A 17,167-nucleotide genomic window follows, 5' to 3' on the forward strand; every position below is an offset into this window, starting at 1 on the left:
TCTTGCTTTCTCGGAATGTTCCCCTTGGGGCAGCATGACCCTCAGCATCTTCGAGGGTGTCCCTGAGCCATGATGGCCTCTTTCCTAGAGAAGGGGAAGGATCAATAGGGTCCATTGGCTCTTCAACATCAGGCATAGTCTCATCCTGGGGTTCTTCCAGATTTCCAGGTCTTTCTTCATGGTTTTCTTCAGATCTAGGAAGATCTACTACTTTCTTCAGGGAAGCATCTTCGTCAAAAGTGACATCATGGCTTATCTCTACTTCCCTTTGACCAGGTACATAGACTCTATATGCCTTAGAAGTCTCACTGTAGCCCACAAACATTCCTTTCTTCCCAGTAGCGTCCAGCTTACTTCTCTTTTCTTTCGGCACATGAAAATAGACAGGACATCCAAAAATTCTAAAATGTGAGACATCAGGTTTCTTACCAGAGAAAACCTCTTCGGGAGTTTTGGAGTCCAAAGCGGAATGAGGGCATCGGTTTTGAATGTACACAGCAGTATTTGCAGCTTCTCCCCACAGAAACTTTGGAAGACCCTGGTCACATAGCATGGCACGGGCAGCTTCCACAATAGTCCTATTCTTGCGTTCAGCAACACCATTCTGCTCAGGAGTATATGCAGTGGTAGTCTCCCTCTTAATGCCAGCTTCTCTGCAAAAGTCTTTGAACTCATTTGACTCATATTCAGTGCCATTGTCAGTCCTCAAAATCTTGATCTTCTTTCCGGTCATATTTTCCACCAAGGCTTTGAAGGTACGGAACCACATGAAAGCCTCATCCTTCTTCTTCAAGAAGTATATCCAGGTTTTGCGAGAGAAGTCATCAGTAAATGTCATATAGTAAGAACATCCCCCCAGGGATGTTACAGGCAACATACCGGAAAGATCAGAATGGACAAGTTGCAATATCTCAGATGTCTTTGTGACACTTGAGGGGAAAGGTCCCCTTGTATGTTTTCCTTCAGCACAGCCCTTACATACACCTTTATGATTATTTCCAAAATCAGGCATCCCTGTCACCACCTTCCTTGCTTCGGGAAGAGCCTTGTAATGAAGGTGTCCAAATCTTCGGTGCCATAGTTCGGTTTGACGGATAGTATCACAAGTCATAGCTCCCAACGGACTCCCTCCAACCTGGTAGAGTGTACCAACTCTAAAACCAATTGAGATAGCTTCCTTGAAGCTCTTCTTCCACATGAGTACCTTTCCATCAGAGAAAGTTACATTGAATCCTTTGTCTTCCATGGCAGATACAGACACAAGGTTCTTCTTCAATTTGGGTACATAGAGTACATCTTAGAGATGGAGGACTTGTCCTTGAGACAAGTGGAGGGTCACAGTCCCGGTCCCTTTCACAGGATAAGTGGCATTATCCCCAAGGGTAATTTCTAGATTAGTATCCCTTTCAACCATGTCAGAAAGTGCTTCCTTGAATCCGGTGATGTGTCTTGAGGCACCACTATCGATTAGCCAGACATCCATAGTGTCGGGCGGAGATGCAGCTGAGAGAGCAGATATTAGAATATACTCATTTCTTTTATCAACAACATTAGACTCCTCATACCTGGTATTTCTGGTCCTTTTAGAAGGTGGATGGTTTCCTTCAAAGTGAGCCTTCCTCTTTCCTTTGGATTTGTCATTTCTTTGATTCCCATTCCTTCGGTTGTTGTTGTTGTCGTCACTATCGGGAGAATTCTTCTGGAAGGGGCATTCTCTAGCATAGTGTCCAGTCCTATGGCAGGTGAAACATTTACCCTTCTTCTTTTGAGTCTTAGTCCTTCCTTTGTCCTTGGAACCACCAGAGTTCTTCTTTCGGGAATGAGCAACATAGGCAGCATTTCTTTCATTATCAAATTCCTTCATCCTTGTTTCTTCTTGCATAAATCTAGACAGAAGCTCATCAAAGTTAGGGATGGTATTATTGTTGAGAATGGTAGTTGTGAATACTTGCCATTCATATGGAAGTCCTCCAAGTGCGGTGAGAACCATCTCACGATCAGCTATTGTCTCCCCAATAGCTAGCAGATTGTTCCTGGTTTCGGTCAACTTCATAAAGAAAGTTTGAATAGACTCGTCTCGGCCCTTCTTCATATTCTTCAACTTGTTCTTGAGGAATAGCACTTGGTTCACATTGTTTACTCGGAACATAAGTATCAGTTTGTCATACATCTCCTTGGATGTGCCTAGTTCAGATATGTAGGCAACCAGACTCTTATTTATGGATTCCCTGATCAACAGTTTTGCTCTAATTTCTCCCTTCTTATACTTGTGTTTAACAGCAGCAGAGGCATTTGATGGAGGTTCTTGAATCTTCCCTGTCACATGATCTAGGAGATCATGATCTTCTAATTTGAGATCTAATAACATCTTCCAGGCATGGAAGTCATCACTTCCAGTCAGCTTGTCATTCTCCCTGAATTCAAGCTTAGAGGAATCCATTTCCTTCGATGATGATTGCTATAGATAGAGTTTGTCTTCACCTCAGCTCCGATACCATGTAAAGTTTTGTAGATGTTCTATGCTAAGAGCAATTTCACTTTTCTCACAGCAATCATACAAGTAGATAAGCAAAATGCAGATAGAACATATAAGCAGATCTTACAGAAGACAAATCAGAAACAAGAAAAATGTATGTGTTTGTTTCGGCGGTCAACAGAATGCTTCAACCAGCAAAGTCTCCTTTGGTCAGCCAGCCCAGCATGTGTCACAACAACCCTCCAACCAGTAGATGAGTCAACCCAAGTCAGTTCTACAAAAGTCAACGCTGCCCTGAAAAGTCAATGCAGGGGCAGCAAGCTAAAAGTCAACGCAGCAGCAAAATGGTCAACCCTTTGACCTCGATTTTTGTGCCAGGTAGTATGGCCTTCAAAAATCGAACCTCCCACAAGTTTTCAGCTTGTTTGGACCAAGCGTTGACCAAAGTCAACATTGGTCAAACTTCTGCGAAACCCTAGCAGCAGAAACCCTAGCAGCAGAAAAATCTTCTTCGTCCTTCCCACGTGTGGCTGAAATTCGTCCTCCAGGTAGCTCGTACTTTTTAGGATGAGAGAGGAAGATGTGAGTTGTTTTTTTTTGTGATCCAATTCTCTCCAACTTTTCCTGTATATATATATCCATCAATGAGGGTGTGTGACACATCTGTTGGGCATGTGAGCCTACATTACAAAACTGGCTGACCTTTGCACATATAATTTATTAAGAATAATAAATTCAAAATATAAGTTCTGCTCATCGGATTAAGACTATTTTTATATGGATTTTACACCTCTCAGAAAGAGGAATCCAACAAAAATATTAGCCTCTTAATCTGAGCATCAGAACATGGAGTTTGGACCTAGTTGTCCAAATTTAACAAATCTGAGCTCTGAGGCTGGAAGTAGGGGCATTCATGCAACAGGGGAAGAAGAAAATAAACCAGAGATTGAAGCTGCAGAGCAAGAGGAAGAAGTTGCTGTTAAGGCAGCAACTCCAGAGGATGAAGCATGGACCCAGAGGAGAGCTGCCAATCCACCACTGCCGATAGATGTGACCTCAGGCTCTCAAGAATGAACTCTAGTTCTCCCAGGTCATTCTGTTTGGTTTTGTTCCAAGATTTTGTCAATATTTTGAATCAGGCCCTCAGAAATCTGTGTCTATGTCTAGATCTAATTTGTCAATTTCCAGTTTGCAGTCCAAAACAATTCCCCGTGGTGGGAGGGAGGTAACACCAGGCAGATGCATATAGTTTTTGATAGTTGAGCTGCCATCCCCTTTGGGGACTGGCCATGGCCCAGCATGATTGTATTTTCTTCTGTGCATATTCAATAGACAAGTAGCCAACTCACAAAAGGAAAGAGATAGTAATACATGTATGAGTTCCCCCATGGTGCGAGGGAGGTAACACCAGACAGATGCATATATTTTTTGATAGTTCAGCTGGCATCCCCTTTGGGGACTGCCCACAGCCCAGCATGATTGTATTTTCTTCTGTGCATATTCAATGGACAAGTAGCCAACTCACAAAAGAAAAGCGATAGCAATACATGTATGAGTTAGAGTCCAGACAAAAAATAAATAAATAGCATAGAGGCATGATCATACTAACCTCTTTCATGGCAAGCCAGCAACCAACCATGACAACCTGCTCAACTGGTCCTACAGTCCCAATATCTTTAGTATCCTCTTCTTGCAGTCCATTTGCTGTTTCAGGCTTCTTTGTGTCAACTGATGAAGTCTGGTTACCAGATTGAAAATCATCTATAAAACTCTCAATATTCTCTGGCATATCCAATGCATCTACAGAAACTACCCAGAGTGCCAATGATGTCACCCGCACCACAAGCCCAAGAAGCCTCTCTAGGGCAGCCTGTAGTTGAGAGGCACTTGCTCGAGTAGCCTCAGAAGTCCAATCCAATTCTTCAATTGTGTATCGCAGTGTAAGCAATATGCCATGAACAAAGCTGTGCTCACATGCTTTTACCAGATCTTTCTCACCCTCTTCAATCCCCATGTTTAACCATTCAATCAAGGACTCAATGTATTCTCCAACTGGAGTTCCAACATTATTTCCATGTAAGTGATTATTTTTAGACCTCCTAGCACTCTTGTGCAGTAAATGAGGTTCAAACAATTCAGGCTCAGATACATGATCTTGGGCAATACTCACAGTCCAGCCAAGCTCCTGAACATACTTTCTGAAGATAAGACGCAGGGTCAATGCTCCTGCATCGCTCTCTCTCACTCGTGGACTACTAACAAGAGTTTTTGCCCACCCCATAACTTCATTAACAGTGACCTTATTAGTGATACCAGGTAGAGGAGTAGGGAACTGTATAAGGATTCGAAATGCATTTTCTCTCAGTTTGTCCCAACTATCTACAATAGCACCTACTATTACCAGTGTGGAGTCTGCTAAAAGCAATCCTTGATCATATGGATGGTAGTGACTAGTACCTGGAGATGAAGATGCACATTGACTAGACTCTTGTTTTGGCAGTTGATTGATGGGCCAAATATTAATCATAACCAAGAACAGCTCCATGGCCATGCTCTTCCTTTCATAGGGAGCTGAAGGATACAAAGACGAAACAAGAAGGCGGCCCAACCACTTCATAAACTGGTCGAGTTCCCTTACCCCTTGCAATATACTCAAACTGCCATTCTTGTAATTTGCTGTCAGTGAACCTGTTTCTACACAATCTCTGCATGCATTACTACTACTATTTACGCATAATTTGAATGAAGTTTGTTTCATCTGTCTTTCAATTGCGGTACGTACCCGAGAAAAAAACTTTCTAAAGAGGCTAGTCCACTTCATTCGAAAAGCTGTCGAAGAGCAGCGCATGTTTAACGGAATTGCTATTCGCATCAGACTCAGTTCTAAGCCAGATACCAAGCTTGATGTCTTGGGATTTAAGAAAAGTAATTCTGCAGCGTCTATACGAAGCAAATCATCTGTATGAGTTAATGCAAATTTCAGCCACTCCACAGGCACATGAACCTTGGACCCTTTTACACAGACCACAGCCAATTCATTGTCTTGCTTCCTAATCTCGTCATTATTATCTGAAAGTGCTGAAAGGTTGCAGTACCACTCAATATCTCCTTCTAGAAAAGCAAGTGAACGAGCTACCTTCAACAAAGCGATAGCTGCAGCCACGTTCTGGTCAACTGTTAAAGGTCCTGGAAGACCAACTGCACCTTCTATTTCAACCCAACTTAATATGTCATTTGTGTTTCCATTGTATTTTTATGGTTGAAGATAAAAGCAAGCATGGGAAAAAGACCATCGCTGTCTATCTGCAGTGCAACTGGCAAAGCATAAGTGTTCAAGTTAGACCGAAGCTTGGCAAAGCCAGACACTAATCCAGCAAGAATAGGAGGTATCCATAGCCGCCTGAATGCTCTAAAACCGTCCTCAACCCCTCCTTCAGAACTCCAGCAGTCTTCTCGTAGGCGCTCAAGGAAACATTTCAGGAATGAAGTTGCAGCACAGCAAACTTCATCATCCATATAGGCTTGAACCGTCTCAAAAAGTAAATTTGGGCTCATGCTTAACAGATTTTTGGCCCCCAACCGCTGACTTAGAGTTGCAAGGGGCACATACCTCCCCTTGCGATGCCCACCAACCAACAACAGGTCTGATGCAATCCTGTTTAGAAAGGTCCCTGTTGTGTTGTTTTCCTCTTTAGATTCAGCTTTAACATCCATTTGCACTGAATTCAGCTTTGAAGTCTTAAAGAAAAGGGAATGCACATCTATCAGCAACTCAAACACAACTTGTACTTGTTTGACCGTCTGGTTGAGAGGATCTTCCCAATTATTCCAGATTATTTTTAGTATGCGGCTAACCATGATCTCGGGAAAAGGCTCATAATGTTTGACTGCAATACAATGGAGTTTGGCTGCATGGTGAAATTCCCCTTCTGCATTAGCTGGAAGATCAGCTAAAACTGATGCTTTTATCTGCTGTAAACAAATCTGCAGTGCAGTTACTGCGTGGAAATTAAAGTGACTGTCCACAGAGCTTTCACATAAATTGCAAAGGAAAGGCAGGATTCCATCAAACAAGATAGTCCAGACTACCCTGTCCTCTGTAGAGCCACCCTTACTTGTGTCTGTAGGTATATATTCCCCAACAACATTGTCTTTTCTTAGCAAAATAAGATTTTTATTAAGAACAGATCGTGGAATAGCAGTTAGGATGCCCCTCAACAAACATAATCTACCAAAATCTGTGAAATGTTGAACCTCTGCAGCCAAATCCCTCTTGTATAGTTTCGTAACTTTAGCCTCCAACCATCCTTGCTGACAAGTTTCAACTATACCTTGCTCAGAAGTAATAATAGCAAATTCAGTGCCTGGCTGACAAAAAATAGCAGTGGAAAGCAAGAGCGCAAGCTTTGGCTCAACAATGAATATCTGAGCAGCGGCACAGAAACTAACGCCAGCAGCTACAGTGCAGTCCCTTGAAAATACAGAGGACTTTAAAACGTCTATAATTGTTTTCACAACTATTTCATAAGCAGCTGGGCTGTCAGACTGAGGATCCAGGCACTCAGCAGAATCATCACAAATACCTTGTGGAGCAAATTTGTGTGGAAATTGTTGAATCAAATAATAAAGAGAAGACATGGCCTCTTGACACTGTTCCATCACAGCAGGCGATGGACGGCCTCCCTCATCAGCTTCTTTCATCACAGATTGCAATCCAAAGCATGCGTTAAAAGCCATTGTCACTGAGCACTGCTCTGCAACTTCTTTGAGGAAACCAGCTTTGGGCAGACTAAGAATAGATGTTGCTACAGGAGCCAAGGCAAATCTACAGAACTTGTTCCCCATCAATCCATACTCCTTACACAGACGCTCAAAACAGTCCTTCACCAGGGACTGGTGGGCAACTGGAAAACTAGTAGAAAAAAATGAGAGGAGGCTCCGATGCAATGGGGGAGAATTTTCTTGGAAGAGGATCTCAAGATACAAAGGCACAGCGGCATGGACAGCTTCCTCATTCGTGTTGCTTTTGAGGAAAAGTTCAGAAAAGGCAGATACAACTCTTTTAAGTGCTGTGACTTGAGAATGAATTGAACCAAGAGATGCAAATTGCCGTATTTCATCAAAAAACCTCAACCCAGCAATAGGAGGAGGAAGGGTATTCAAGGTTTGCATATATGACGATGGCAGAAAGACTGAATCGTAAGTCCAGCGATGCCGACGTTGCAGAGCCCTCCATTTGGCTGACATATTTCAGTTTAGTAGTTGTTGCTGCAACAATTGCTCCTTTTAATACTAGACAAGGTTGTAATCACACCCACAGGTGCCTACCGGATATTGCTGTAATCACACCTACTGTTACCTGGCCATAAATAAGTATTAATGCCACCACAACAACAGCAGCAAAAACAACAATTGCCCCTTTATATTATTTAACGGGTGCTCCCAAAACGGACTTTCATGTGTCTCTCGTTCATCCCACCATTCATATTCGTGAACTTATGAGCTCCTTCGATAAGATGGGTACGAACGCAATAGAGTTTTCAACCAAATCATATAAGATGGGTGTGATTTAGTAGATTTTTCAACCAAATGTTAATATGACTGAACCAATTATGAGAGTTTTGAAGGGCTGAGTATGGACTCCCAACACGCCCTCGTTCTGCCAGGATTTAGGGTTTAGGTTTTGTTAACTGAAACTGTTATTTTCACCGCGATGGTATCCAATATATATGAACCTTTCAGAGTATGAATTCAATGATTCAAACGCTCACCTTATTTCGCTAACCGGCTGCTTGATAACTTTTAAGTTTTGAGACATTGTCGGTATGCCCATTCTGTGACTGTTGGAGCAATTAGCTCAGCTTCTGAAACTGCCCAAGTCCTCCCAGGGATGGACTTCAGCTGAGCAGAGTTGGGACTTTCTTGCAGCCCGTCAATCCATTCAAAAGTGTCGAAGGCGCCCGACTAAACTATCGTCCAATAATTTCACAAAGTTTTTAAGTGTTTTACAGACACGTTGAAGGAAAATAATGAAATTATATTTTTCTCTTGTAGTTACAAAATATAGTTGCATTAAAATTCCACTTCCATTCGACTCTTCTTAGGGCATGCCTTCTTTCCTTTTTTCCTTTCTACGAAATCTTTTTGTAAATTTATGTTTATTGAGAAGATACTTTATTATTTTTAAAAGTATAAAGTTGTACTCTTGGCATGCTTGTTCGAGCATTTTCTATTTGTTTGGAACATTCCAAAATTTCACTAAGAAAAGTTTAGATATAAATATTATTTTTATTAAATCTATTCCATTAATTAAAAAAAAACTTCACTTATTCATTCAAAGAGTGGATATCTAAATATAGAATAAATAGTAGGATTAAGATTGGTAAAACGTAACTTTTGATCAAAGATAAGAAATACCTTAAAAGTAATTTTTTGAACAAAGATAAGAAATACCTCAAACATGAGCATATTTTACTTCAAATATGAGCATATTTTGCTTCCACTATTAATTCATGAAAAGGAGGGTGATAATATTTTGAAATGTCTCTATTTCTATTTTTTATTAGAATGGAGGTACTATGTTGCATCAAAATTTTAGCTTTGGATAAATCATAAACTTCCGTATTTCTTTCCTAGTACATATGTTAAAGAGCAAGATGATTCAAAAGCACTCTCAAACCTTTGACATCTTCTAAGTCATAGTTTAAAAATACATTGCGACATCATTGTTCATCTTTTACCCATTTGATAATTACTAGAGAACCACCACCCTCAAACCTTTGACCTCTTCTAAGCCATAATTTAAAAATACATTGTGACATCGTTGTTCATCTTTTACCCATTTGATAATTACTAGAGAACCACCAAACACTTGTAATATGTTAATTCCTTTTGCAATTATCAACGTCAATATTGATTATAGTTCCATCAATTATGCATAAATATTTGACATCTCCCTCAATCTGCCCTAAACTTAATGGAATAATTGTTTCCAAAGAATAGAATTCCTCCAACTCCACATATTATAGTGTCCCCTTGTGATGCCCCTTCAAAAAAATCCCAAGCAATGCTCTTATCAATTTATTCTTTAATCATTATCTTCGCTTAGTTTTCTTACTTATCCTATGGGAAATGACCCAATATGTTACGCCTATTGATTGCACACTTTATTGAAGGAATGTTATTTGCTATAAAAATTGAAAGGTTCCTAGCCAACCGTATTCCCCATGCCATTATTAATGGAAGAGTTTTAAAAGCCTTTGTTTGTGGATTGTATGTTTGATTCCTCAAACCTATTTTAATAGAGTCCCCTAACCAAACATTTTTCAATCATGTTAATACTTCCACTCCCAGCCACATATGTTTTGTATAGTAATAATCCATTATCAAATTCCCATTTATCTCCTCGCTGAGTTTGCAAATAACACACTTGTCAAGCCCCTCTTGATTCCTCTTCTATAATCTATCCCAGGTCAATATTTTGTTCATCAATAAACACTACTTAAATACTTGTGCTTTAGAAGGACACTTCAACTTTCAAAGATAGGGCCACTACTATTGAAATTCTCTTCCTCCTTCATGTATACTTAAAAATATATCCAAGCCTGGGCATGTAAATCCTTGAAGGAGAAAAAGAGCAAGTTATCTCATCCTAACATTCTTAGATTCGAACATGACTCATTTCTAAACATGATAAAACGCCATTACATAAATTCACTTCATTGCGTATGAAGCACAGCTTAACTGCCGTAAGCCATCCCTACTTCCATATGAAAGTTGAATTTGTAGAATGTTTTTTTAGAATTTTGGGGTTAATATATTTTCTTCCTTGAGTTTTTAGACATATCTAATGGGTTGTGACATTTTTTTGACACAAATGATAAGGATTTTCTATTAATTTTGTGCTTAGTTGTTGCAAGATACTCTAAAGATTTACATTTTTTCTAGAGATACAAAATCTTCTAGATGGTTCGATAGGAGAAACTCAAAATTTTCTCCAGACTCTAACATAAACTATTATTGCTATGTAATCAACAATATTGACTGCTTGACAAAATACATTTGCATGGAGTAATCATGGCTTACTAAGAGGGGTCTATGGACATCTTGTCCACGGGACTATTCGGTGCACCGGTGGTTGTGATTTTGGTGTCCTTGTTGTTTTGTTGTAGATCTACTAATTGGTTGCTCACCCAGTGCATCTCATCTTCCAATTGTCTTATTCGAGCTTGTTGACTTTGCATTGTTTTTGTTAAATACAAAATTGAGGCTAATTGATGGTTGACTTGCTGACAAAGATCATTGATTTTCATTTGCCTATCCACTAGGAGGTGTAGAAAAAGGGAGCATGGGGCAAGTTTGTTGAAGTCCATTGTGAACTTACAGCACATGTTACGTAGAAATCCCTAATTGCTCAAAGAAAGGTGCTAGACTATGACTCTTTGATCAACCAAACTCAATGAAGCATCGTTCTAGCTAAGTGGGCCAAAGAGTTGATGAAAGAGCCTTAGGGAAGAAAACCTAGTTGTGATTGATATGCCTTGCCTCAATCCTTTTCTTTGTTTTTGGGACTAGTTTAATTAGTGTATAAGACAGAGAATAACACTTATGAACATAATTAGAAACTGTTAAAATTGCTACATGGGCTGGCCAAATTTCATACTTGGAAGTGAAGAAACCTACCAACTTGATCTACGTCGAATTGAGCCTGCAATTCGAACAATTGGAGAAGAACTTCAGGCTTACAGAGAATAGGAAATCCGCAAACTTGACTTCAAGAAGGAAGCCCAATCAGGGAGGCTTCCAACTCGCTGAAAGAATGAGTCCAACACTGAAAATGAACTATTTTATCCACCCAACATATCTTTGACCGCAGGGGTTCCTATATGAGATATTACATTCCAAATTCTACAACTTAAACGTGAGATCTGTTACCCACGATTTTGTAGGTGATATCCCTAGGTGATCTTTTTTTCTCCAAGATGGTTCTCATCCAACAACCAATGCCCCTTTCAACCACCAACTAGCTCATTGTGCCATTTCTCTGCTACCTGAGTCAACCATGTGGTCCCTCGCCCATCTACCATGATCATATGTTTGAAGGTGGGCCTCCCGAACTTGAAGGTATGCCTTTTCATTTGGTAATTGAGTATTGTAGTTTGCTTATCATGGGAAATTTTGGGCATGGATTAATGAGGGGATTCAATGGAAAGAATGGACTAGGTTTGTGCTCCTGTTCCCTAGACCCCTTTTGGATACACCCTTGGATTCTAGTTCCGTGGGATATCTTTTACTGACCATTTGGCTTTAGGGATGGTATTTCACAGGAAGCCCTGATTTTGGTTGTGTGGTCCTGCTTCCTTATCCACTTATATTCCCCCCTTTCCACTCATTGTTACCCCATTCATCATTTCTCCCACCTGGGTCCACATTCCTCCATTGGGTTCACATAGGGTTAGCTTGCCCCTTCCCCTTGTCCGCACCTTGGGTCAAGCCTGTAATGATGCCTCGGAGGTTGATGCATCTGAAAAGAAAGATAAAAGCATATTTGGCCACATTCAATAGGAAAATGTACCACAAAATGCAAAATATGGCTGAGACAAACACATTTAGCACGTGGGAAAAGCCAATACATGAGCTCTACCCCATCATCATGGTCGTCACCTTGGTTCCTATAGGTTCTATGAGCTTCCTTCATCATATAGGAACCCATGATTGTCCCAACCCCTGGTGGGCCATGAACCGCCTTACCTTAAAAGGCAGTATTCCCTGCTATATCTTATGCATCATGCTCTTACCCCTTGAGCCTCGAGTAGTTAATCAAAGAAAATCATAAAAAGGAAAAAGGCATGTAAAGAAGGGTGGAAAAATCATGGTCGGAGCACCTCATGTACCACGATTTCTCTCTCATATACATTATAAACCTAAGTGTGGGCTTCCCTTTTATTAGCTACCCTTATACCCCAACATGTGGCCTAGGGCTACCCCTTCTCATCCCCCACTTCATTCACTTATCTGTCACATGTCGCCACCTTGGAAGGATGTACCTTTAACATATTATCCCCTTTAAATGTAGAAACCACCTAATAGGATGCTTGTTTAACCCCATTTGGAGTTTGGGAGACAGTGGCACAACTTGAAGCCCATTATGGAAGGGCAAGCCATTATGAAGTCCCCACATGTGGTCCATGGTTGGTAAGCTCATTTACTTGATTTATCTAATGACTTGTTGTACTAGAAGGTTAGGGGACATGTTGAAGCCACAAAATTCTGCTGCTCCAACATGGGGGATAACCACCTGGTCCAGACCTCAAGACAACTCATTTTCCGTTTGAAGTGGTGGCTCCGACTGGGGATGATGGGACCAGTTTCCCAGTGTGGGTTTTAAAATGAGAGTGGGTGGTTTTCAAGTGATTGCAATAAGGATAGTGATAACTAAATGGCCTATTCTATCATGCAAATCCCTAGCTAACTTAATCTAATATAAACTGTTGGGTCCCTATAATACTAGTGATTACCCCATTACTATTGTAGTTGCATCCCTTATTAATATTGTTGTGCCCCTATTATCCCCATATTGTTATTACTGTGCCCCATAGAATCCCTCTATTGTTATTTTTGTGGCTTTATATTATTATTGTTAGGTCGGCTGGGTTATATTGTGACTCCTTAGACTCCTATATATAGAAAGGAGGTTTTTTCATTTGAATCATCCAAGAATTGTTCATTTATGTAATGTAAAGGAGGTTGCCCCCTCGAAGAGGCTGAATTCTAAGGCGTTGATCTATCTTTTATATCTTTTCTTGAGCTGGTTTCATAACATTTGGTATCAAAGCCTTGGATTCTAGGGTTTCGCTGCTCCAAATTGGTGATCGTGGCTTTTTCACTATAACTTTTTTTCTGCGACGTTTCAGAGGCTAAAAAAAAACCCATTTGAGAAGACATCGCGCTGAACCTCGGATCCGAATTTCAAAGCTTTTCGTGCTATATTTGCGGATATATGATCTGAGGAAGTTGGTCTTTTTGCAGACTCCTGAATTACATTCCAAACAGGTGACTTGGGGAAAATCGTCATAACTTTCTCTCTAAGCATCGGATTGAAATTTCGTAAGAAGTTACAGAAAGAGGACGGATTTTAGTTTCTTGTAGATATTTTTCAGAGCCAAAGGTCAAAACAGTGACTCGTGGCACGTCGTACAAGTTCGCTCTACTGAACTAGTCTATAATCAAGTCACTGTGGGAGATTTTGCATAACTCTTCCTTGGAGAATCCAATTTGGGTCAGACTGTTGGCATTGGAAAGAGGACACAAAGGGCTACTTTAGGTCGCAATTTCAAAACTAGATGATCAGAAAGTACAGAGATACATCAGAGGCAATATCGAGCTCCTACAAAGTGAAAAACGGTGTGTAGATTTTTTTAAATTTTTGCTTAAGCTTGGTTTGAAAATTTATTTTGAAGGAATTCAAAGGGAATAGTAGAGCATTATTATCAGTAACTGATGCCCCGAGGAAAGAAAATGCAAACACCTAGTAAGCAAACTGAAAGCTCTAGCATGACTCATGAAGAAGAGGAAGAAATGCTACATGATATATCAAAATTACAAGAACAAGTGCAACAAATGTCACTCTCACAAAAGCTAACAGAAGCTAAGATAAATGGCGTGGAAGCTAAGATGAATAGCATGGAAGCTAAGATGGACAACCTGAAGATAGATTTGAACACAAATTTGAAGACAGGCATGGCAGATTTGAAGACAGATTTGACAAATTTTCTACAAAAAATACTTACTAATGGTGAAAAGGTAGTAAAGGAAACTCATGATGCAAACAAAAGAAATGTTAATCATGATTTCTTAGACTCTAATGTGGGATTGAAGACCCACCATATTTCAAAAATCGATATGAGGAAGTTTGATGGCAAGGATCCCACAACATGGATATTACAAATGGAGCAATTTTTCGATCTCAATAATGTGCAAAACACACAAAAGGTACGTATTGCAACTTTATATTTGGAACCAAATCAGTTTGTATGGTATCAATGGCTTTGCTCTCGTAAACAAATTATCACTTGGGCAATTTTTACGGAAGAATTGATAGCACATTATGAGGATACAAAAAGCAACACTTTTTTTAGCCAATTGATAAGTCTCAAACAAAAGGGTTCAATAATGGAGCACACTGAGGAGTTCCAAAAATTGAACATAAGGGTAAAGAATATTCTAGAGGAGCATAGGATTGATGTGTTCATAGTGACTTTAAAGGATAATATCCAACATGATGTTCGCCTTTGGGAACCTGATTCATTAGAGAAGGCATTCAGGTTAGCAAGAAAAATGGAAAGCAAAATTATGGCAACCAAGAAGCATACCACTCACAACTATAAAGATGGAAGTGTGGTTGCCCCTTTATTCATTGTAAGGTAGCAAAAGAATTGAATTGCTTCTTATATCCAGCACCAGAGTGTCAAGTGATGGTTGCAAATGGAGGAACAATAAATTGCTCTGGAAAGTGCCATAATATCAAGCTATCGATGGGAGAATATGTATTGACTAGCCCAATGCTTTCCTTTCCAATGGGAGGTGTTGATGTTGTACTAGGAGTCCAGTGGCTACAATCCTTGGTACAATAGATTTTAATTTTCAAGAACTTTTCATGAAATTTTCCGTGGAAGGAAAGGAAGTTGAATTAAGGGGTATTGCAGGGAAATCGGGAAACATAATTAGCTCTAATAGTATGACAAAGCTTCTGAAAAAGGAAAAAAGGGGTGTAATTGCACAATTATGTTCGCTTGATGTTTCCACGTTGCAATCATCTATTTCTCCAGATCTCCAAAAAGTCTTGGACAATCATTCCAAGCTATTTGAGACTCCCAAAGGTCTCCCACCTATTCGTGATCATGATCATGCTATTCATTTGATTCCAGGAAGTGTTCCTCCAAACATCAGGCCATACAGATATCCCTATGCCCAAAAGAGTGAAATTGAACGTATGGTTGCAGAAATGCTAGAGGCTGGTATAATTCAACCGAGTCAAAGTTCTTTCTCTGCTCCAGTAGTATTAGTGCACAAGAAGGATGGATCATGGCGCATGTGTCCGGATTATAGGGAGCTCAACAAGCTCACTATTAAAGATAAGTTTCCCATTCCCGTCATTGATGAATTACTGGATGAATTGCATGGATCAATTTACTTCACCAAGTTGGATCTTCGTTCAGGATATCATCAAATCAGAATGAAGACTGAAGACATTTCAAAAACAACATTTAGAACTCATGAGGGTCATTATGAATTTTTGGTCATGCCTTTTGGCCTTACCAATGCACCTTCAACATTTCAAGGTTTGATGAATTCCATTTTCAAACCATTCCTTATAAAATTTGTGTTAATATTTTTTGATGATATACTAATCTACAACAAGTCTTGGAAGGATCATGTTGAACATGTTGATAGGGTGCTACAACTATTGGAGGAGAAACAATTATATGCAAAAAGATCCAAATGTTTCTTTGGAGTACAAGAGTTGGAATATCTGGGTCATATTGTATCTCATGAAGGAGTTAAGGTAGACCCTAGCAAAATTAAAGCCATTAAGGAATGGAAAATCCCCACATCCATAAAGCATCTGCGAGGATTTCTCGGGTTGACAGGGTATTATCGCAAGTTTGTTAAGAATTATGGGAGAATAGCAGCACCTCTAACAACATTATTGAAGAAAGATGCATTTTCATGGACTCCAGAAGCAACAAAGGCCTTCGAACATCTGAAAGAGGCAACGTGCCAAGCACCGGTCTTAGCTACACCGTACTTCACAAAAACCTTTATTGTGAAATGTGATGCTTCAGGAAATGGAATTGGTGCTGTTTTAATGCAAGATGAAAGACCCATTGCTTCTGAAAGTCGTCCAATCAAGGGAAAGTTTTTACACAAAGCTATTTATGAGAAGGAAATGTTGGCAATACTCCATGCACTTAAGAAATGGCGACCCTACCTAATGGGAAGACACTTCAAGGTAAAAACGGATCATGATAGCCTTAAATACTTTTTAGAACAAAGATTATCCTCTGAAGAGCAACAAAAGTGGGTCACAAAGATGTTGGGTTATGACTTTGAAATCATCTACAAAAAAGGGAAGCAAAATGTGGTGGTAGATGCACTCTCAAGAAAGGATGAGGATGTGGAAGCATTGTTGTGCGCCATTTCTATTATCCAACCAGATTGGATAAACGAAGCAAGGGAGGAAAGGAAGAATGATGAAGAAGTGTGGGCACTTATTTGAAAGTTACAACAAGATTCTAGTACGTCTGATACATTTCGCTGGCAAAATGATTCTTTATGGTACAAAGATCGCTTATACCTTTGTAAGAATTCCCAACTAAAACAAAAGATTCTTATGGAATTGCACACTTCTCCCTTAGGAGGGCACTCAGGATTTTTAAAAACTTACCACAGGGTTAAGAAGGAATTTTTTTGGGATGGCCTTAAATCGGATATTAAAAAATTTGTGGCAGAATGTTTGGTTTGCCAACAAAATAAAGTTGAAACAATTAAGACACCGGGTCTATTACAACCTTTATCCATTCCAAGCCAACGTTGGGAGGAGGTTTCAATGGATTTTATCATAGGTTTACCCAAGTCTGAGGGAAAGAGTGTCATCATGGTGGTAGTTGACAGACTTACCAAGTATGCACA

General features: G+C 39.9%; 1 protein-coding gene across 1 annotated transcript in view; it reads right to left on the bottom strand.

Moving 5' to 3' along the window:
• Positions 1–8,511, bottom strand: part of LOC149167456 (thyroid adenoma-associated-like protein) — a 142,911-nt gene extending 134,400 nt beyond the window's left edge. Inside the window, 2 exon segments of the mRNA XM_089432996.1 lie at positions 4,086–5,711; positions 5,714–8,511. Coding sequence (XP_089289122.1) covers positions 4,086–5,711; positions 5,714–7,723 — 3,636 coding nt within the window. The 5' untranslated portion in view covers positions 7,724–8,511.
• Between the last annotated feature and the right edge of the window lie 8,656 nt (positions 8,512–17,167).

This window comes from Pinus tabuliformis, chromosome 5_1 (genome assembly GCF_031772625.1).
Source record: "Pinus tabuliformis cultivar Carrire ecotype Pingquan chromosome 5_1, CPIR1, whole genome shotgun sequence".
Classification (NCBI taxonomy): Eukaryota; Viridiplantae; Streptophyta; class Pinopsida; order Pinales; family Pinaceae; genus Pinus; species Pinus tabuliformis.